The 23,660-nt window shown below is 42.4% G+C and overlaps 2 protein-coding genes across 2 annotated transcripts in view; both read left to right on the plus strand.

Annotated features, from left to right (window-relative positions):
* The window catches only part of LOC311040720 (ankyrin repeat domain-containing protein 10-like), a 454,992-nt gene that overhangs the window by 174,071 nt on the left and 257,261 nt on the right, over positions 1–23,660 (plus strand). The gene's annotated exons all lie outside the window — the stretch shown is intronic.
* LOC311040627 (muscarinic acetylcholine receptor M4-like) overlaps positions 11,772–23,660 on the plus strand; it is a gene marked incomplete at its 3' end in the record, with an annotated part of 53,821 nt that continues 41,932 nt past the window's right edge. Inside the window, exon 1 of the mRNA XM_084050956.1 lies at positions 11,772–11,825. Within this exon, the coding sequence (XP_083907082.1) occupies positions 11,792–11,825 (34 nt within the window). The 5' untranslated portion in view covers positions 11,772–11,791. The remainder of the gene's footprint in view (positions 11,826–23,660) is intronic.

A 23,660-nucleotide genomic window follows, 5' to 3' on the forward strand; every position in this document is an offset into this window, starting at 1 on the left:
TGCTGTTGAATTTATTCACATTGTCTTGTTTGGGTAATGGGGGCAATTCACATTGCCCCCATTACCCTAATGGGCCAAATGATGAAAACATTGTGTTTGTTTTGTTTTTTTGCGGGTGCGGGTTGGGACACATTTCCAATGTGCAAATGATGATTTTGATGATGATGAATTTATCATTTGGCCCACTCAGCTAATGGGTGAAATGTTATTATTTGGCTGTCTATGCATTTTAACAATATTCTTCTATAGTACATGTTCTTACATTTCATTATTGTCTCCTCTACTCTTTTCTCTTACTTTTTTGTGTTGGTGATGTAAAGGGGTCCTTTTTACACATGTTGGTCATGTTATAGACATTCCTTTTTGAGAGGATATAAGTTGTTTTATTTCATTAGTCAGAGGTATTAAAAACATCTTTTTTACAAAAATATGACGGGGTTGAGAGTTCCAGGTGTGCGTTCCGCACCGGCGGGGCGAGAGTTCCGCTCAAGCGGGGTGAGTGGTCCGCTGCTGGGGGCGAGTGGTCTGCTCAAAAAATGGGGCCGCGCGTATTTTGGGGCAACTCTTCCGGTTAAATGCTGGGGAATAATGATAATATTTGGAATTTACCAATATCACTTACAGTATACAGTTATTATATCAATTGAAGTGTACAAAATAAATTACTATTAATCAGTTCTTCTAACCAGCACACATACGCACTTGCGTGTGCGCGCGCACTCTTGCAGAAAAATCAGGGAAAGGCGCTACTGGCGCAAAATAAGTAAGTAACAGTGACCTACACTGTAATATTAGACTAGCTTCTATCGCCTACACTACAATATTATAGTGTAGGCAAAGGTAGCTAATCTATAACATGTTTAAAAATGAGCTACTATTGCCTACGCTAATATGACATTTAATAGATCAGCTGTTGCCTACACTATAAAACATGTTGTAGATATGGGGTGGACAACCTTTAATCCCATTAATGGAGCTGCTAAATTATTTTCTACAGTATGTGGACAATGATATTGATCAGCTAATTGTCTATAGTGCACCATAATCTATGTTATTCAACCGCTATTGTCTACAGTAGACTATAATAAGATTATTGATCAGCTATACGATTGTCTCTACAGTACACTATGATATCTGTTATTGATCAGGGGTGGACAACCTTTTCATTCCGTTACTGCAGCTACTATTGTCTATTTAGTACACTATAATATTGATCAGGGGAGGACAGCCTTTACATTTCATTACTGCAGCTACTAGATAGTAAGATAGACAGACCTCTAATGATCCCTGTGGGGACATTTGAGAAGCGGGGCCTGTCCCTAACTGGAGCAGGCAGATGTACAGCCCAGGCAGTTTCACCACCCTGTGCTGACCACAATGTCTGTAGGACCCTGGTCGTTCCCAGTCATGTCGGGGATGGAGGAGCGCTCGTTCTGTTTCACTCAACGTCCTGCAATTTCTAAGGCAGGGCTGAGAGAGTGATGAAGCATGGACCCCCCCCCACTGCATATTGTATAAAATTGTGTTGCAGATTAAAAGTTTTTATAGATTTCATAGATACCTTCATAGACTTGTTTGACAGCACTATCATCACTATGTTGGATTCATGTTAATGTGTATTTTCAGACATTTCACTACTTAAACCATCAATACTAGTAAACTTGACCTTTGGCTCTATACTTGGTTTGCTCCTTTTTCCGTCTACACCAAACCTCTTTGCCGAAAATTGTCGATCTACAAGCTCACAGCGCCTTGCAGCGTGAGCTTGTAGATCTGCTATTTTTGGCTAAAGTTTTTGTCAGAATAGGGATGCTAGGGTTCAAGTGGTTAAATACATTTTATTACGGGGCCAAGCACTTCAGTTCTGGTCCCGTTTTATTATTGGTCATTTTATTATTAAGGGGCCAAGCACTTCAGTCTTATTGTCTCCGCCAGGCCGAAGGCATGGCGAGAGAGTATGCTACCCTCCGTCCGTCCGTCCGTCCGTGTGTCCTTCTGTCTGTGAGCAGCTAATCTCCGGCACCGTTGGGCGACAATGTGCCAATTCAGAACCTCTGCCCCAATTTTTTCACATGGGCCTGTTATAGCGCCACCAGGAGGCCGATTTGTGCAAAACCTATTTTTTTACATTACTCCTACAGATTTTATCCAAACGTCATGCAAATCGGTACACAGTATCTCTATAGTCATGTGATCAACACGGATCTGTCCGTACCTGACCTGGCGGATACCTGTGCTCCGAGGAGCACTTTTTCTAGTTATTGTTCATTTTATTAAGGGGCCAAGCACTTCAGTGCTGGACCCTTTATCATTTCACAGTCGCTTTTTATGAAACTTGGCGATATGGTAGTGTGTCATGGAAAACGGTCAAGAAATGAATCTCAGTCATTCGTCAAAGGGTGGCGCTATAGCACTCAATTGAAAATGCCAACTTTGAACAGGTTTAACTCATGCCCTGTTTGACCTACAGCCATGAAACTTCAGTACACATATTTGTCTCCTCATGCCGAAAAACTTTCGCGGCCTGACTTTTAACCTCTGACCTTTAGATCTCCCACCATTTTGAATTATATGAAGAAAAAAAAATCTAACTCCTCCTGGGATTTTTTATCAATGTGCACAAAACTTTCCACACATGTACTTTGGACCTATGCCGACAAAAACGGCAAAAAAAGTAATTGAAAAAACACGGCCCCCTTGCACATTAGAAGTACAATATCGGTCACCAGAACGAAGGACGGGTGTTTTCAATTAATCTAACATGGTTAAAATGGAGTTTGAAGTTACAATGGGTCTGTATACGAAGGGGGCGTGAAAATTAATATCAAAAATCGAAATACTGAACCAAGCAAATTAAAAACTGTCTGGGGTGCTCACAAAAGCAGAGTAGACGATAAAATGACCCGATAAAATGATGTTTGAAAGTGAAATATCTCTTTACTGGAAGAAACCTCAGGCAGAACCAGTCTCTAGGGTGGGCCAACCACAGACCAATCTTGACTGAGTTGTTTTGAATCACACAGCTAGCTAGAAATATACAATATACTGTATAGGCTATCATTGTTTGGTCATTATACACAATGGAAATGGAATTGCCCTTTGAAAGGCATGTATGCACACGCACGCAAGCATGCACGAACATGCATGCATGTGCGTACACACACGCACGCACGCACACGCACGCACGCACGCACGCACGCACGCACGCACGCACGCACGCACGCACGCACGCACGCACGCACGCACGCACGCACGCACACACACACACACACACACACACACACACACACACACACACACACACACACACACACACACACACACACACACACACACACACACACACACACACACACACACACAGGCTCCCACACATACAGTAATGCATTTCCATGCTGTGGGGAGGGCACAGGGTCAGCAACAGCAATGTCCGTGGAATAGTTACGGTTCCAGGTCTGGGTCAAGAGCCCTTCAGTGATAATGGAGGCTAACGCTTTGTAATGGTTTTCTGTTCTAGCACTTCAGCTAACCGAGATGATAACAGACCTTGGTAAATGCAGGATACAAAATGTAAAAGTTTTGCGACACGGCATGAACAACTCACATCACATTATGCTGTGTTTTCTTCTGTGGAGGCGGGTGCCTGACGCTGGCGGACACAGTTTTGTCCTTCGACGTTACTAGATGTGCTGTTTTTTTAATGTTGTTTTTTCTATTTTATTAATACATATTGGTACAGTTCATACAGTACAGAATGTTCATGGTTAAATTATGTTTTTCTTCAACCTCGAGGATAACTTTCATGTGATTTGCACCTCATTTGTCTTGTAAATTGTTATTGGTCTATATTTTGTGTTATTGATCTATATTTCATGTGGCGCCTTAGCCAGAATCTATTTCTGTATACATACTGGCATTGAAAGTGTTATGTTCCTGAGTCCTGGGTGAGTTTACAATAGCTGCTCACAGTCATAAGTCGTAAGGTACTTTCTAAAATGGCTAGTCACATTTTATAATGGCCTCTAAGCCATTATAAAATACACGGTAAACGGAGACCTCTTGCAGACTTCTTTAATATTGACCTACAGAGACACACACACACACACACACACACACACACACACACACACACACACACACACACACACACACACACACACAACCTCATACTCACCACGATTGTACAGTAATTATAAGTATCATCATATTGTTGATGCCCTAAGCAACGTGGCCTTTCCATACAGGACAGGTACCTATTTTCATCCATATCCATATTTGACCCAGGCACCCTCCCACCCTTGCACCCCCCCCCCCTTCCAGCCCACACATCAGCACCTCCACTTGAATATCAGTATCATCACACTGCCCAGAGCAATGTGGCCTATACACACTTACACAATGCTAAATCTTCCCATTGTCCTGCTGTGTGTGTGTGGGATGGTTTTACGTGTTTCCACCACTCTCCTTGCAGTCAGAGTGCAGTGTCAGCAAATCCTATCGAGTCCCTGAGGCGGCGTAACTGAAGCGGGTTGGACAAAATAGGCGAGGAGCGCAGCCAAGATGGCAAACACAGTGAACCACTTGAACCCCGGCCTCCATATTCTGGGGCGGAACATGAACCAGAAATAGCCGATCTGCTGTACAAGCTTTTAAGTATGATTATTTCCAGTCTGCGTTGTGAAACTGATCTGCAACGTGTCCTAACGTGATGCGTTGTGAGCTTGTAGATTGGCTATTTTTGGCAAAGAAATTTGGGGCCCTCTTTTCGCGAGCGCCTTACCCATTATCCCTAAACTTCTTTGCCATTTTCTACTATTTTTAAAAACATTTTCAAATAATTCATAGCTCACAAAGTGTTGATGTGGATCGGCTACTTGAACTATTTGATTTTTTTTTTAATAATAAAAAATGGCAAAGAAGTTTAGGTATAATGGGTAAGGCGCTGGCGAAAATAAGGGCCTGTAGTGTAGACGGAAAAACTTGGTCCTATACAGTTGTCAGCAACAGTGCTCTTAAAATATCCTAATTGCAAACCAGACAGTGTTATTTTTTATTTAGTTTAGTGCTGGTGTAATCATACAGTACACAATAACCAATTAAACACTGTAATTGTTTTTATGGCATTTGTGCTTCAAAGAGACAGTTCAACTGAAATGACTGTCTAAAACAAATATTACCTAAGCAACAGGTATTTCTATTTTTATATGGAAATAAATTACACACAATTAAACTAAAAAATACAATAACACAATGCAATTAATAAATAATATCATTAAAGGGGAATTAACCCCAAGGCTGATTTTTTTTTTTTTTTTTTCAGTTTTTACCCTGCTGCAGGTTAAAACCTGCAGCAGGGTAAAAAAAAATCGCAGGTTGCATAAGACTGACCTTAAAGTACAACATGTTGTAAGAAACACAGCTTCAGCTAATGAGATCAATAATGGGTGTGTTAATGAGTTATCTTTTCACCTCTAATTTAAAGTCAGCAGTTGAGAGTGAAAATGGGGTATTCTTATACAATTTCATGCTACACCAAAATACATGAGCACACAGAGTACTTTCCTATAGCACAGCCTTCTGGACTCATTTGTGATTGACACATCTCGTTTTTTTTTTATTGAAACAAAGTCAACATTTTTGTGCATTGTGTGGATGTGTGCTGCTAACTTACTTCCTCCTCCTGTTCCACCCCCTCATCTCAGACAGGATGGGGAGACATTTTGTCCCCGCAGGCGCAAGACGTACGTAGGCAGTCAGCTCAGCTGCTCTCACAGCGGTAGGGTATACAGTATGGCGTCAGTCAAGATCGAGAACATAGCCTGATTTATACGTCGTCGTATGACTGTGTCGCGTACCGAAAACAGCCAATTTACAAGCTCACAATGCGTTGCAGATGTGACACACATATAGTAGCTTGACATTACATAGTTTTAATCAGACAGCTAAACTACCAATGTCACATGTAATGCATTATCCAAACCATTCCAAATTCCTGTCTTTTTACAGTTCTGAAGTTTGTCAGAACTGTATACAGTTCTGTCTTTGTACAGTTTTGAAGTTTGCCCACCTCAAATAATTAATGAATTTAAAAAAGTACCCTTCTCTTGTGTATCTAGGGAAGTTCCAGTATGAAGATGATTAATGGGTGTCAAAGGCAGATATATTGGACCCACCTTCTCATTGCTCCAGTGCGGCGTTTAGTCTTCTGTTGGTCTGCATCTATGGGAAAATAAAAGGCAGTCGGACTGCACTTCAATCTTCTGTTGTGCCCTTTTTCGCCTAGGGGATCCTGAATTCACCACAAAGTGCACTTTGAGAAATGGATGGAGAAAAAAAGGATAGAGTAAAAAAAAAAAAGCCATCATTATCTTAGCTGGTGTTACATATAAGTTGACCTAACCCATGAAAACAGCCTTTGGCTACACATGTACTGTGCTTATCTGAGTATTTGTGTTAGTGTGTTCCTTGACTATTGCCTTGAGCAAAGTTTATACTTATAGTTTTGCACCGGTTTTGTGCACCAAAAATAGCCAGTCTACAAGCTCAATGTGCAAGCTCAATGTGTAGATGCGCTATTTTTGGTGTACGACATTGCACGCAACAAAGTATATCAATCACTTTACAGACCCGTACATAAAAGGTGAAGAGACCCTTTGCAACTGTCATGTATCTGGTATTGACCTTTTTGGCTGTGGTTCTATGCAATTTTGTGTAGTATTAGACATCAAAAGGATGAAAGAGAGAGACAGCTAGTGACTGAGCAAGACAGACACATGGGAGGCAGATTCCTTTCTGCCTCTGTGTCCGAGCGAATTGGTAAGTGAACAAACAAAATTGACTTGGTCTTTCATACTGTGGAATCGCATGTACCCAATGCGCACACGCACACACACATACACGTACACACCTTGCAAAACCCTGAAGTAATGAGGGACATTTGAAGCATAGAAATCCTGTCAAATGTGCGTCCATGCATGCTCATGCATACAATGTGTGTCTGTGTGTATGTATGGTAAGACATTTGGCCATCGGGCATGCATGTACAGTACCTCAGCTCAACAAGTGTGTGTGTGTGTGTGTGTGTGTGTGTGTGTGTGTGTGTGTGTGTGTGTGTGTGTGACAGAGGAAAATTGTAAGTGAGCAAACCAAATGGAATCAGCTTTTTCATGCCATGAACAGCATGAACCATACGCACATGCACACTCACCGTATGAATCATATAGCCCTTAAGTGATCGAGGTCGTTTAAAGTGGGTGAATTAAATGAAAGGCCATGAAAAATGTAATCGTACAGGAAAAGTAGGACACATGCACCATACATGCACACTAGTGTTTAATCCTTATCTGTCTCTTAAAGGAGCACTTCACCCATTTTCAACCTTATCTTCATATAATTGGCCCTCACTAATGCTAATTCTAAGATGGCACAATTTCCACCTACAGGTACACACTCTATGTCTCATTGGTTAGCTATGGACAGTTCAGAAACCTGCCTACCAATGACATCATCGGTTGGGATTCCAAGCTAATAGAAACTACAGCCTTTCTCTTCCTGGAAAGTTAGCAAGCTGAAATATAAGCTATTGTTCCTGCATTAATAAAACATATTTTTTAAATCTACCAATGATGTCACTGGTAGGCTGGTTTCGGAACTGTCCACAACCCTCCTTTCAGAAGCAGATTGAATACAAAAAAAGGGTGTCATCTTATAATGAGCATTAGTGAGAACTAATTATATGAAGATTGAAAATGGGCGAAGTGGTCATTTAACATAATGAGACAGTATTTAGACAAACCCCAAAAGGGAGCAACACTTTTTTTAAAAATGACATAACCTCAAATGAAAATGAGTTAAAGGGGCATGAAACCCTATGCTGAAAAAGAAAGAAAGAAAAAAATAATATTGGTTAGATTTAGGTGTGGGCGTGCCACTGGTCAATGCGTGCACATAACACCCAAATCTAACACACCCATTATTGATCTCATTAGCTGCAGCTGTGTTGCTTACATCATGGTGTACTTTAAGGTCAGTCTTATGCAACCTTTTTTTTACCCTGCTGTAGGCTTTAACCTGAACTGAAAAACAAACAAAATAAACTTTGGGTTTCATTCTGTATTGTATTGTTATTGTATTATTTTTTTTGTAATTGTGTCTTTCCTTCCATATAAAAAATACCCTGTTGCTTAGGTAATATTTGTTTTAGACAGTCATTTCAGTTGAACTCTTCTGTCTCTTTTTAATTACAGGATGTCATTGAAGCACAAATGTCATAAAAACAATGACAGTGTTTAATTGGTTATTGTGTACTGTACGTACTGTACTGTATTACACCAGCACTAAACAAAATAAAAAAACAATAACACTGCCTGATTTGCAATTAGGATATTTTAGCAAGGAAAACAAAATCTGAAGAACACCACACCATCAACACATAATTAGCAGTTTAACCTATGGAGCAGCTGTTGCTGACAAGGATGGATGGAGCTCTGTGCTGTTTGTAACTGAGGTGGAATGTTAAATTGAGAAGTGCACTTTACCGATAATCACAGTTCTGGTATGCATGTTGTGTAACATAACTGTGTCATGTGTGCACTTTTGAGTTGTTACCCAGGAGAATTCACTTCAGTTTGATATTCTTTATTGCCCTGAAGTTACATGAATAATTGGTGCCAAAACATAGCCCAAAGAGAAGCCGTGAAGTAAGTGTGTGTGTGTGTGTGTGTGTGTGTGTGTGTGTGTGTGTGTGTGTGTGTGTGTGTGTGTGTGTGTGTGTGTGTGTGTGTGTGTGTGTGTGTGTGTGTGTGTGTGTGTGTGTGTGTGTGTGTGTGTGTGCGTGCGTGCGTGCGTGCGTGCGGCAGCAGCGTGTGTGTGTGTGCGTGCGTGCGGCAGCCTGTGTGTTTTGACCCGATGAAGAGCCTTGGCTCGAAAGCGTTGTCATTAAATTACATTGGAGCAGAAGAGTTTGCGGGTTTATTCTTCTTTGTTTTCCTCATGATGCTTTCCAACCCAGCACCTCAACGAAGTGATGTGCGTATTCTATTCGTTTTTGTTGTTGGACTGAAGAATGCACTTGCGTGCGTGCGTGCGTGCGTGCGTGCGTGCGTGTGTGTGTTTTTGTCAAAACAACTGTGAATTCAGTCAAGCTCAAAATAATGCCGTTGCCACGGTAACGCGACGGCTTTCTCGCAGTTGCCAGCTCTTTTTACATGACATTATGAAAAGTGACCGTGTCCAGGTGAAAGAATCTCATTTCAGCTGCGTCAGAGGCTCAGTGCTTCAAGGTCTCTTGATTTTCTCCATGTCATTCAAACATTGTCTCAAAGGGACTCCTTTCACAGGTGTGTCACAATAGGGTAAACACAGTGTAAACACTGCAGCTATGAACAAATAAGTGCTATTTTCTTTTTTCTTTACATTTCAATACAGCAGTGCGTTGATATTAAAAATAAAATTGACTTATACTTAAGTATCTTAAAAAGCATGACATTTTGTAGAATACAAGCCCCAGTCAAATCCGACGACCTCGGAACGGTCGGACCCACCAGGTATTTCTGGCCACCAGAACTTACTCAGGTTTTCAGGCCATGACCCCCCAAAATAATTATATTTTAACTGGGGACCCCCCCATCCCGACAAGCACTTAGAAGTAGGAGTTGAGGCATTCAATTTAGTTTGACTCGGTTCCACAGATAAATATTGTGAAAATAGCCGATCTACAAGCTCTTGTAGATCAACTATTTTCATAATTGTTGCCTCTTTCTCATATTATTCGACAATTTGGCCAATGTTTTTATGTTATAGTTTGTTTTTGATGCAGTCTTATTCTTTCCCCTCCCCCCCTTTTTTAAGTATTAAAAAGGTCTTAAAAGTGTCACTTCATTGTCATCTGGGGACCCCCCAAAAAGCATGTGGGAACCCCCCTGGAGTCCCAACCCACAGGTTGAGAACCACGGCTCTACTAAACCGTGGATATCGCTCACTGCGCCATGCTTCATGTTTTTACACTGCCCTTACGGTGCATTTTAACAGCGGGCGATTCTCGGGCGATGCCGGGCAACATCGCCCAAAATATAATGAAAGTCTATGAGAGCCGGCGATCGGGCGAAGTGGGCGGGGGGGCGATGAAAGATGGATTTTCTTTATCTTTTTGGGCGATATCGCCCGATCGCCCAGAGTTGCCCGCTGTTAAAACGCAGGGTTAGAGGGAGCTGTCCACTCTGTGAGTGCTGGAACTGGAAGCTGTCCCATGTGGTTGGTGCTGAAACTGGGAGCGTTTCTTTGCAACCTCCAATGATACCACTTTAAAATGCCCAGTGGCGCGGACCTGCTGTTATCTATAACAGGGGCTCTCAACCTTTTCAGGACCCCCCAAAATAATCACATGTGAACTGGGGACCCCCCACCCTGATAACAAGCACTTGGAATGTAGAGTTGAGGCTTTACATTTAGTTTGACTCGGTTCAACAGATAAATATTGTGCAAATTGAAGATCTACATGCTCACAATGCTGCAATGCGAGGCGTTGTGAGCTTGTAGATCGGCTATTTTCACAATGTTTGCCTCTATATTATTTGACAATTTGGCCAATGTTTGGCCAGTTTTTTTAGTATAATTTGTTGATTACTTTTGATGGAGAAATTGTCTCTTTTTCCTTTTTTGATCTATAAAACGTCTTATAAGTCCTTCAATTGTCACTTCACTATCATCTGGGGACCCCCCAAAAATCATGTGGTGACCCCCCCTGCCCCCTGGGGTTCCCGACCCACAGGTTGAGAACCACGTGATCTAAATAATAAACTATGAACTCCTAATGGCCCTGAAAACTTGTGAGTGGAGCCTGTTGATTTTGAACCACCACTACAGCGCAATAGACTTTACTTCCCCTATTATGGAGGATGTAGCAGTGCTGTCATTGTAATGATCATAGGCGTACATATATATGGTTTCTCCAGAACAGAGCTCACCGACACCAAGCGATTGGTTAGAGAATGGGATGACATCATTAAGATGCTCTCTCTCTCTCTCTCTCTCTCTCTCTCTCTCTCTCTCTCTCTCTCTCTCTCTCTCTCTCTCTCTCTCTCGTCTCTTTCCCCGTCTCTCTCTCCAATTTTCTCTTACTCAAGAGAGGGACACACGGTAAGAAGCTGAAACTTGCAGGGTTGCTTCGTGGTTGTTTATAACACCACTCCCCCCAAAAAAATACATTAAAAAACAAACAAACGCCTGAAAGTTTTGTTTTTTATGTTTTAATATAGCCTTTATTTTGTTTTGTTCCTCAAAGTAATTTTGATGGGAATTATTTCCAGTTTTGGTCCAAGACTAAAAATGTAGTAGGCTATATCTATCAAAATGACTGCCAAGGGAGTAGATTTGATATCAAATTGAGCCTGATATTGGTTGATAAAGAAAACCTGATGTCAATTAACTGTAATCAAGTGCTTAGGAGAGGGATGGAGACATTTTGAACTCCTGTTTGCCACTGACCGACGGAAAAGTCGAAGAGACGGGAGCGTTGGAGGCGGCGAGTAGAAAAGACAAGTGGAGAGAGAGAGAGAGAGAGAGAGAGAGAGAGAGAGAGAGAGAGAGAGAGAGAGAGAGAGACACAACATAATGACGCTGTAGAGGACAGACCAGAGAAGCGAGAAAAGAAGAGCAACGGAAAACGGAGACACAGCGGGGGAAAAGATCGGTGGCGAAGAAGTGGATTTAGTTTTAAATTCACCCGGCTGGCTGGTTGTCGGTGACATGCGGGGACATGATGAATGACGGTAACGGGACCACCGGAGCCACCATGGGGCTCCTGATGCCCCTGTGGAACTTCAACGGTGAGTCAATTAACATGAATTATGTTGGAAACAACTTTTCATTAAACAGGCATCGTGTGTTTTGTTTGTTCTGATTAAGTTTCACACATGTGAGACAGACATAATACAAAATAAAAGTGTGGGGGGGGGGGGGCGGGGGGGGAGATTCCGAAAAAAGTGTGTTAAAATTGGAATTGAAACGCAAAAAAAAGAAGACAGACAGGCAGAAATTGTAAGCTTTATTTTCACGTAGGAACAACCCCTTCATGTGCGCTAAATGACAAACTAATGTTCACTGAAATGACTGAAAGAGCGTCATTTAAACACCGCACAAACAAGTCACATTAGATGAAAGTAGCCTACTTATAGTATTTAAATTATGACTGTTTTAAGTTGTAGCCTACTGATTAACTAAAAAATAAACCAACAAGAATAACAACGTGACATGCTCTGTGATTAGGAGGTAATTGATAATTTGATTCATCAGAAGATTAGAATGATCGTTAATGAATGTATAATTGGAAACTGAAACATTTCTACAAAGTGCCATCAAAAACATGATGGGGGGGCAGAGGGAGAGAGAGAGGGGGAGTGGGAGGTGGAGATGGAGATGTGGGGGGGGGGGGGGGGGTGAGGGATGAGAGAGAACCTGCAAGAGAGAGGTGAGCGATAGAATGAAAGAGAGGAAGGAGAGATATTTTACAGAGAGAACAGCAAGTTGGGAGAGAAATGCAGATGTGGTCTCTAGAAGGAGGGAGAGAGAAGGGGGGAATGGTAGAAATTGAGAGAGAGAGAGAGAGAGAGAGAGTGAGAAGGGGTGGGGGAGCGAGAGAGAGATGGGCTGGGAAGGGAAGGGAGGAGATGAGATAATGAGACGGAAGAGCGGAGAGATGAGTGTTCATGGAACTTGGACTCTCCACTCCGCTTCTCTGAATGATCAGGCTTTGCGCTCTCCTCCACCTCTGTCAATCTCTCTCTTCTCCTCTCTGGTTCCCCCTTTCTCTTCTCTCCTCTCCTCTCCTGTCCTCCCCCCTTCGCCCCCCTCGTCCACTTCCCCCCATCACGTTCTCCTCTGTTCTCTGAATGATGTGTTGCGCTCTCCTCCGCTCCCCATCAATCTCTATCCCCTCCTCTCCTGTCCTCCCCCTTTGCTCTCCTCCTCCACTTCCCCCCATCCCTAGATCCTCCTCTCCTCATGTGCATCTCACCGCTCTTCTCTGTAAATCTCGCACTTCTGCTCTGCTGTCCTCCGCTTTTGTCACCTCCTCTCCTCTAGTCTCTGTCCTCAAATATTATGTGACATGAGACATATGTCTCATGTCACATGATATTTGTCTCTCGAGAAGCTTACGCTTTATATAAAGCGTAAGCTTCTCGAGAGACAAAAGGGGACACTGAGAGACTGAGATACAGGGAGATGCCAGCAGAAAGGAGAGTGAAAACACATGCGGCGTGAAAGAGACCATCAGTGACAGGAGAGATACGTAGAGGGAGAAAGACCAGTGGAGAGGGGAAGCAGATGCATGCATATGAGAGAGAGAGAAGGAGAGAGAGAGAGAGAGATACAGAAGTGGACAGACAGTGACACTCAGAGGGAGACCAGCAGCAGAGGGGAGATGGAGACACAGTGGGAGAAAGACCAGCAGAGAAGGGAGACAGAGCAACATAGAGGGAGAGAGACCAGCAAAGTGGGGAGATAGGGACACGTAGTGGCGGAGAGAGCAGCAGTGAGGGGAATTGGACAAAGACAAGTACAGGGAGAGATGCCGGCAGATAATTGAGATGTAGTCATGTAGAGGGAGAGACCAGCAGAGACGGGAGGGACACGAGGAGCTGAATACAACAGCACAGTATAAATAGACTACACAGCCGTAAGAGGATAGAAACACAATACAATGCCGATAAAGGCAGTGTAGAATAGACTAGACTAGAACTGAGCTAAACTCGCTGTTAAAGCTGCAATCTGTAAGTGTTATGTCCTGCCAAGGATTCATTCAGATATTGCATTCGTGAGCTTCAGGCAGTACTACTTGTCAACCAGTAGATGTCCTACCTGACACCACGGCATACATTTCTCAATGGAAGAGTAGGGAGACCACCTCATACAGATTGGTTAAAATAATGTTTTATTCAATAAATACGTTATGGATTGCAGCTTTAATGTTTGAATGTGATGGAGCGATATAGAATGTGGCATTTGATGCACTTCTCAGATCAGAATTGACATGATCGAAACAACTTGTTCAAACTTCCCATAATTTAGTCGCATCATAAAAGCAATTTCTCATTATTTTGAACAAATTGCGAATGCGTTGGCACATTCATTCAAATGATCATGTACAACTGCCTGCTGTTGATGCTTACTGTATCATGTTGATCAAAATGTATTACGCAACAGATTTTTTTTTTTTTTGCTTTCCTTGCCAAGTATAAAATGACACAGATGCTTTCCCGGTTTGAATGGGTTAAAACATTCTTGTCTTTTTATTTTGTATCACAATGACATGACTTCGGTCTGTCAACAAATTAAACAGTGAAAATGTGCTGAAATGTCAACCCTGTCCAATCCCTTGCAATCAATCTCCCGCATACAGTTATGTGTAACGTTGCACTATGGATACTATGTACTATGATTTTAGAAATGTACAGTAACTGACAAAAACTGCAAAGTAGAAAATATTATTTTTGAGAATGCATGCTCAGAGCCTGTAGATTCTAAATGTTTAAATGTGTCAATCAATTGTGTGTGTGTGTGTGTGTGTGTGTGTGTGTGTGTGTGTGTGTGTGTGTGTGTGTGTGTGTGTGCGTGCGTGCGTGCGTGCGTGCGTGCGTGCGTGCGTGCGTGCGTGCGTGCGTGCGTGCGTGCGTAGTTGTGTAAACGCCAGGGGAAATGCCAAATCCCAGATCCCACATGCAGTGGAAGGTTGATTGACGTTCCGTTGAGAGGAATCTTAAAGTGTGCGTGTGTGCGCGCATGCACATCGCAGAGAGAGAGAGAGAGAGAGAGAGAGAGAGAGAGAGAGAGAGAGAGAGAGAGAGAGAGAGAGAGAGAGAGAGAGAGAGAGAGAGAGAGAGAGAGAGAGAGAGAGAGAGAGAGAGAGAGAGAGAGAGGAGAGAGAGAAAGAAATGGAATGACGGAGCGGAGGAAATAAAGCATGGTGACATGGAGAGACAGAATGATTGATAGCCCAGAGTTGAATGCGAGCTTCAGGGGTCTGATGGGAACATTCAAACTTTTTTCTTGTCCACTCCCTTTATTTATTTTTTCTGTCTTTTTCTTCAATCTATTGTGACTCGGTCTCTATACAGTAATACTCCTCTCTCCACCTCTCCCCTGCTCTCCATTATTCCATTATATTACTTGACTCCAATGCCCGTTTTTCTCTTCATGTCCTCTCCTTCTATCTACAATTTCTCTTTTCTTCTCTTCTCTTCTCTTCTCTTCTCTTCTCTTCTCTTCTCTTCTCTTCTCTTCTCTTCTCTTCTCTTCTCTTCTCTTCTCTTCTCTTCTCTTCTCTTCTCTTCAGCTAGATATTGTGTGTAACCTTTGACAGATGTGTGTGCGTGTGCGTGTTCATGTATTCATGTGTGTCTGCATGCATTAGAGTGTTGAGTGTGTGCATGTGTGTTCTTCAGTAGGATTCTCACTTTTAAGCCTTTCCATCTCCCTGCACCCCTGAGGCAACATCACTGGAGCACAGTAACCTACATGCAAACAAGCAGTAATTTTGACAGTACATGTATGCCCACAGCCTGTAGATTCCAGTTTGAGTGTGTGTGTGTGTGTGTGTGTGTGTGTGTGTGTGTGTGTGTGTGTGTGTGTGTGTGTGTGTGTGTGTGTGTGTGTGTGTGTGTGTGTGTGTGTGTGTGTGTGTGTGTGTGGGGGGGGGGGGGGGTGCGGGTGCGTGCGTGCGTGCGTGCGCATACTGTATGTGTGACAGTTCTGAATGGCTTTCAATACAATTCCTGTTATGAAGCCTTCACCCATCACTGTCTATGTGTGCTGTGTGCGCACGCGTGGCAGTTATATAACTAGCATGCTTTTGTTCATTGTGGATTTCTGTAAGCATCTTGGCAGTTTGAGACATCATGAGACAGAGGGGGAAAAAAGTGTGTATGTGTGTGAGGTGGGGGTGTGGCAAGAAACAGAGTACTGAAGGAGAGCAGATCATCATTAAGAAAAGTAAAAATCCATGGCATTGTGTTTGCGTTAGCCTACTCTTGTTGCGAGAGGATGATTACTGGCTTATTCTGATGCACATAATAGGCATTTGCAATTTGTATTGTGTATGGCTGTATTGTATTCTCTCTCTCTCTCTCTGGTTTGTACACATAAGAGTTTTAGAAAGAATATATGAATGACGTCTGGGTGGTGCAGGGGTAAAGTTTCTGCCCACCATTAGGGGTTTGAATCCTCTGCGGTGCATCCGCTCCTACGAACACAGTTGCCGGTGCTCGCAGGTGGGAAGCCGGACGGGGAGGGAATTCTCTGTCACTGCACTAGCAACTCCTACAGGCTTGTTAGGGTACCTGTTCAGTCGGGTGTGGAACTAGGAAGAATAGCTTTTACCTCTGCATGCGTCACATCCTCCCAGCAGTCAACTCCTCAATGTATTCTTTCATTAATATCTGGCCAGGTATTTTCATATGAAAAATCCATAGGAAAGGTTAGGAAAGATGAATAACCTCCTTTAGATAAAGATAAATGTAACCATTTCTACCTTTAATTGTAATCAGAGACATAAATATATTCTCTATTTCAGATAATTCACTTACTTTCTTTGATAAGTGAACGGATAACATTCAGAATTTGTAGATATTTAAAGAAAGAAATCTGTGTTTGGAATCCCTCGTTATCTTTACCGGCACACAGCTTTTGCATGCCAAAATCTGCCCATATGGCAGACATAACAACAGCGTCTAATAGGTTTTCAGCTGTTGCATATAGCAACAGAACCAGTGACCATGAATACACACCCAGCCTGCTTAGCGTCACAGCTTACAGTACAAGTGGAGTCTGACAGGGCAATGAAAGGACACAAGTAATGCCTTAAAGTGATGTTATGTAAGTTTTAAAATTTGGCACAATAATTCCATACGCTGGCTCTGAGCAGCACTTACTCTGCTTTCAAGCAGCTTCCCTCCTTGTGAGTTTCAACCTCGAAGCTTGATGGTTAGATTGGCCCTGTGCAAAAACCCTACCACAAGCAGTCTTCATGTCTGCTAATGGAGGGCCGCACGGGGGACTTTTTTCCCCTGGCGTCAGCCACAGGGTGGCCGTAGCTGAGTGAATAGAGAGGCCATCTGGTAAGCAGAAGGACACTGGTTCGCCTCCTGGCACATGTCTAGGTGTCGAAGTGTCCCTGAGCAAGACACCTGACTTAACCCCTTACAGCTCCACCTGAGTGGTCTGGATGACCTTCTGAGCAGTCGTCAGCTGGGTGAAGCTGAAACCGAATTTCACTTGCAGGTTTAACAAAGGTCTCCCGCCCTTCTAGGGAGGGGCAGTAGTTCATCTCAGGCTGACACAAATCCCGGTCTTTCGCCAGTATTGGCAGACTCAATCCCCCAAAATGTCCCTAACACTCTAACCTAAACAAGGCTGATTATTCCTGACCACTGAAGCTCACTGCAGTAAAAAAGAATATGTTTTTTCATAAAGATTGATAAAACACATCTTTTTTGAACATCTTGCATAGTGCAGCTTCACCGACTTTGCACCCAAATCCCGTTTTAATGAAGTTGAGGACACCATAAACACCATCTACCGGTACTAATATTTGCTGACATGATACAAATGACTATTTACCTAATACAGGTTAAAACAAATACAAACTAGAAAAAATGCTCCTCAGAGCACAGGTCTCCGCCAGGTCAGGTATGGTTATTGTGGCCTTCCGGTGGTGCTATAATAGGCCAATGTGAAAAGGGTGCCATTTATTCTTAGGCCTTTCACGGCAATTGGACATTGCATTCATGATTTGAGGCATTTTGTTCCAAAAATGTGTTTTGCTAAATTAGACCTGCTGGTGGCGCTATAACAGGCCAATGTGAAAAGGGTGGCATTTCTTCCTTGGCCTAGTGGGAATGTGCGTGTGAAATTTCACGGAAATCACACGCTGCGTTCATGATTTGAGGCATTCTGTTCAAAACGGACCAATCCTGCAAACTTTGGAAGCCAACCTTAGCCAATGAGGATGGAATATGGAAAATCGAACAGATCCGTGTTGATCACATGACTATAGAAATACTGTGTACCGATTTGCATGACGTTTGGATAAAATCTGTAGGAGTAATATCAAAAATGGGCTTTGCACAAATCGGCCTCCTGGTGGCGCTATAACAGGCCCATGTGAAAAATTTGGGGCAGAGGTTCTGAATTGGCATCCAGGGAGTGTGTGCGCAGTTTGGCAGCAATTAAGCCAACGAGAGATGCCAGAGATTAGCTGTCCACAGACGGACGGACGGACGGACACACACGGGCGATCGGACGGACGGACAGACAGGGGGGTAGGCCTTTCGGCCTGGCGGAGACAATAAAAATAAAACAACATAATGAACAAATAAAAAAACAGACAGTCTTAACAAGGTGATTGAAATTAGCTTGAAAAAAAGAAAAAAGAAAAAAAAAACTTAAGTAGAAAGAGAGAAAAACATTCAAGAGTCTTATAACATGAACATACTTTCATGTTAGTCTCGCTTCCTTGGTAACGGGGACAAGCACACATCAATTATAAAGTCTCATAAAATAACATTATAAAAGGCGTCAGCTTTCTTTTGGCTTACGGTGCATAAGTGATGTAGGTACTCCTTTTAAAACCTAACTGAGCTCTCAGCTGACAGGGAGGCAGGCTTTCTGTAAACAGCCGTCAACTTTCATCCTTCAGGGAACACACTTCCAACAGAACCAGGCAGGGGATCAGACGCTCTCGGCAATTGAGTCAAAACACTTTATTCGGTGCTGCTTGGCATCCACCTGACCTCAGAGCAGTTCCTGTTCCCTTCTGCTGATGGAGGGGGCCTTGCAGGATTATGTGATTGTGTCTCTATTTCTGTGAAGATTCTCTGGCGGCCGGCCGCCCTGCCCATCCCACCCCCTGCACCACTACACTCACACACAGCCACACGCGCTCTCCGTCTCTTCTGTTGTTGTCTCTTTTCTGTTCTTTTGTTTCCTCCTATTCTCTGTTCTTTCCTGCCGTCTTCTCTCCTCCCTCCCTTCTAATGGCCTAGTTTTTGGGGAAACCACGGCTGCCATGTTAGAGAGAGAGAGAGAGAGAGAGAGAGAGAGAGAGAGAGATTGCGTGTGTGCATGTGTGCGTGCGTGCAAGTCCCAGGTGTTGTTATGGGCACATCGGTCGTTAACTGGCATTAACTGTGTGAGAGAGAGAGAGAGAGAGAGAGGGATAGAGGATAACCAGGAAGGAGAAGAGGAGGAGACAAAAGGAGAGAGAAGGGATTAGGGGAGGAGAGAGGACAGGATATGAGGAGAGGACGGAAACACAGGAGGACAGTACAACAAATAAAAGGCGAGGAGGACAGTCTGAGGAGATTAGACCATGTTATGTGCTTACAGTGTTCTGTTTTGTTCCAAATCATGTTCGTTATACCTTATATAGTATAACACACGGAAAGACAGATACATGTTGTTCGTAGACAGACAGCAATGCTGAAAATGATTGGTCGTCAACGGAACTGAAATGGACATATGCATGTATGTGCACGCACACGCACACGCTCGCGCACGCGCACGCGCACACGCACACGCACACGCACACGCACACACACACACACACACACACACACACACACACACACACACACACACACACACACACACACATTCACTTCCTGGGACTTTATGCCACCAGCACAAGCATTAACAGAACTATAAATCACTGGCTAAAATGAGATGTATGTGGTTAATGGTTAAAACATTCTATTGCTTATTAATGTTAGCTATAAGTGAAGCACCCTGTGCCCATAACAATTATGGAATCAAATGGGTTTGAGATGGAAAGTCCACTTTTAATGGACCTACCACTCTCACCTAATTGTTTCTATAATGGCTTTAAAAGACATTTTGAGAGCAAATGCTCGTAAAACCAGAGAACTTCAAGTCATAGTCCAGATCTCAAATTAGATAAACTGATGATGTGATAGACTAGAAAATAGTTCTGGATGATGGATATTATGGTAAAAGGACATTTTGGTCATAAAAAAGCTACTAACTGTAGCTCTGGAATTAAATTGATTGGTCTTTTATTCCAACATCTGTTCTCTGACATCATCAGTGTCTTTAAGAAACCCTAATGCTTTCCTCAATTCAATGTCTTGTGTCGAAGCCACAGAAGTGTTACTTTAAGACTGATGTTGATTCAGACATTTTAATGGTTTAACTTGGCTTATGCACTCTCAAGCACAAGTAACATTTGTTCAGCTATTGACTGATATTCGTCTGCAATCAGCTGTAAAGCCTCTAAACGGCAGAATACAAAGTACTTCATCACTACAACTGGCACTAAAAACTGAATTGATTTAACGTGTACTATTTAGATGAATAGTTCAGTTTTCAACTCAGTGGAGCTCTTTATAGAAGTTAACTTTGCTTTTGCCCAGGCGCTTTGTATAAAAAATGCTAACTCTCTAATTATTTTCTCTTTTCAACAACTTGTAGTTTTCCCCCACAGAACTAATATACTTAAATGTATTAATGATACAGTGAGAGGAGCTGGTTTCAGCCTACAGGTTTTTGCACTTTGGGGGTATGACGTCCCACTGAGACTCTTCCTTTCCGCATATTGAGGCAATTGGTACTGTGATAAAACATGGAATTCTTCAGGTGGATTGCAAGAAATAGTGAGCAAGCAAAAATGTGGTTTACATGGACCCAAATGAACACAGCGATGCCTGCAGATATTATCCATTTAACTCTTTACTGCTGAGATCAATCTACACGGGGGAGGGGGGAGGGGCGAGTGCAGAAAACAACAACAACAAAGTGCCTAAAGGTGGTGCTAGAGGAAAGGCCATGGGGTCAACAAAATGAGTAGGATTCCTCCTGCAATCATGCCAACAGTATTTGGTTATGAGATATCTTGTGTGGGGTCACCAAAATCAGTAGGGTTCACCCTCCAGGCGTTATGGCAGTGCACAGAAAATTCCATGGCAATCCAGTCAGTAGTTAATGTGATATTCTGTTTCTTGTTTCATGCTCCCTGGCGGATGAAATCAATGATTTTGGTAGTACTAGGAAGGGCCTTTTAGACTCGTAGTCATACCATAGACAAGACAAAAAAAATATTTTTGTGTGCAGTACAGGGCATAATACAAGGTATGTAAAAACCTGTGACAGGCACAGTGAATTGAATGCTAATTGATGTTAATGCCATAATGGATTGGTTTACTGGAACGCTAATAATAAAACCGCCTCTGATGTACCACTATTATATCATTTACCTGCATTATGCGCGAGTGCATGCGTGCGTGTGTTTTATTTATTATTTTCAATTTGAGTAATTTCCTGTTATTACTAATGGATTTATCCCCCAATGGATTGATTAATTGTAGATAATTGCAAGTGGAAGTTGCAGGGGTTGATTTGTGTGTGTGTGTGTGTGTGTGTGTGTGTGTGTGTGTGTGTGTGTGTGTGTGTGTGTGTGCGTGTGCGTGTGTGCAAAGAATTTATCATGTACATATTGTACGTCTTTTCAATGTCCAAATACAAGAGTAGTGGCAGGAGTTAGTTAGATGTCATGAGGTGATAAGGTGACATGAGTTGTGTCAGTTACTGACATGTTGACTTTGGTTCCTGAAACAAGAACCTATGAAAAAACAATGTGGTATTCATAAAACATGTTAGAATGCCTCGATGTTATGTCTTACACTGACAGTCTATCTGGAGAAACGGACGCGTTTCGGCACGTCGGCCTTCCTCAGCGTTTCAAACTAGAATACATCAAACAGGATGTGACATATATAGCTATGCGATAGTGTACAGCTGATTCTCATTGGTGAATACAATTCACTTGCAATTCATAGTACTATTGGTGTTTACATTAAGCATTACACATAGTATTTGTTTAGTAAAAATATTCTTAAAGTTTCCACAGATTCCACAACCAGAAACATCAATTCATAGAAAACATTTCATAGAAAACAATTCAATAACAACTCTTCATTCAGTCCCTTAGGGAACTCGGTATTTAATGCATGGATCCAGTAAGCCTCCCTTTGTAATAGGACCCGGTCTCTGTCCCCACCTCTTCTCAGTGGATATATATATATACCCACTGAGAAGAGGTGGGGACAGAGACCGGGTCCTATTACAAAGGGAGGCTTACTGGATCCATGCATTAAATACCGAGTTCCCTAAGGGACTGAATGAAGAGTTGTTATTGAATTGTTTTCTATGAAATGTTTTCTATGAATTGATGTTTCTGGTTGTGGAATCTGTGGAAACTTTAAGAATATTTTTACTAAACAAATACTATGTGTAATGCTTAATGTAAACACCAATAGTACTATGAATTGCAAGTGAATTGTATTCACCAATGAGAATCAGCTGTACACTATCGCATAGCTATATATGTCACATCCTGTTTGATGTATTCTAGTTTGAAACGCTGAGGAAGGCCGACGTGCCGAAACGCGTCCGTTTCTCCAGATAGACTGTCTGCTGCGGCTGTTCACCCTAAAAAATAAACCAAGAATATAACTGAAGAGAGTGCGGATGTTCCTTTATTACATGTTTTATCACGAATCTGCACCCAGTTAATCCAAAGAGACTACTCCTCAAGATCCCCTTGAGTTTGAGCACGCCTTCTCCTCACGGTAGTATCCGGGTAGGAGAGTTGTCTTCAATGTCTTACACTGAACCAGTCCAGATGATGAATGCCAAATGGATGTGTGTGCCAGTTCATGAGACAAGCCCTTCTAATACTTCAAGAAAGTCACAAGTAAGACTAAAAGTAAAAGATTAATAAAGATTCTGGGAAAACTATTCTACAACGGGTCTCTGAAAGAAGTCCATGCCCCATCCATTGACCCATCCATTGACTTTTTTTAAGTACAGGCTCTGTCTGCTGTCAGCATTGACAACCTTATCAATAATTTCTTGTCAGGCTATTTTTTAGTCAGTACCTGTCACTCCACAAATTTATTTTCTTTCTTTTTTCAGTCACGCACAACAATGAAACTTCTACTTCAGTGCATGAAAAGCTTTTTGGTGTGCCTTATTTGCACACGGCATGCCTTCTATGTCAAGTCAAGTCAGATTTAAGAAGCACATAAAATACAAGCAAATACAAGAAAAACTGACAAACAACAAGACACACAATTTATAGGCATCAATAAACAATACATGGGCATACTGTAGTAGGCACAAGCCAAAAATGCTTTATAAGCCATAGCGAAGAGCTCTCCAATCTCTGAAGTTTTAGTGTTGTGCATAACTGAAGAAAGGAAAATAAAAGAAAAAGCAATGGAGTGCCAGGACCTGATTACAAAATAGCATAGCAAGAAATTATTATTAGAAAGATTCACCATTGATTAAGTAAACAAAAACTAAGAAACGTTTGACTTCAAGTCAAAATTGGCCATATAGGCTTTATAAAGATAGTGGGTGTGTTGCTGTTATATCACATCAACTACACTGATAAAACATTGGAACTGTAGTGGTAGTTTTAGATATGAATAAAGCATGAAGTAAAGAGAAAGCCTATTTGCTGAATATTCATCCATTCCATTGTAGAGGTTCTCTAGGTCAGGGGTTCCCAAACTGTGGTGCGTGCACCCCTTGTGGTGCGCGAGCGCCCACCAGGGGGTGCGTGACCTGCCATCTAGGCAAACCAACCT

The sequence above is a fragment of the Gymnoscopelus microlampas genome (genome assembly GCF_963454915.1).
Source record: "Gymnoscopelus microlampas genome assembly, chromosome: 24".
Classification (NCBI taxonomy): domain Eukaryota; kingdom Metazoa; phylum Chordata; class Actinopteri; order Myctophiformes; family Myctophidae; genus Gymnoscopelus; species Gymnoscopelus microlampas.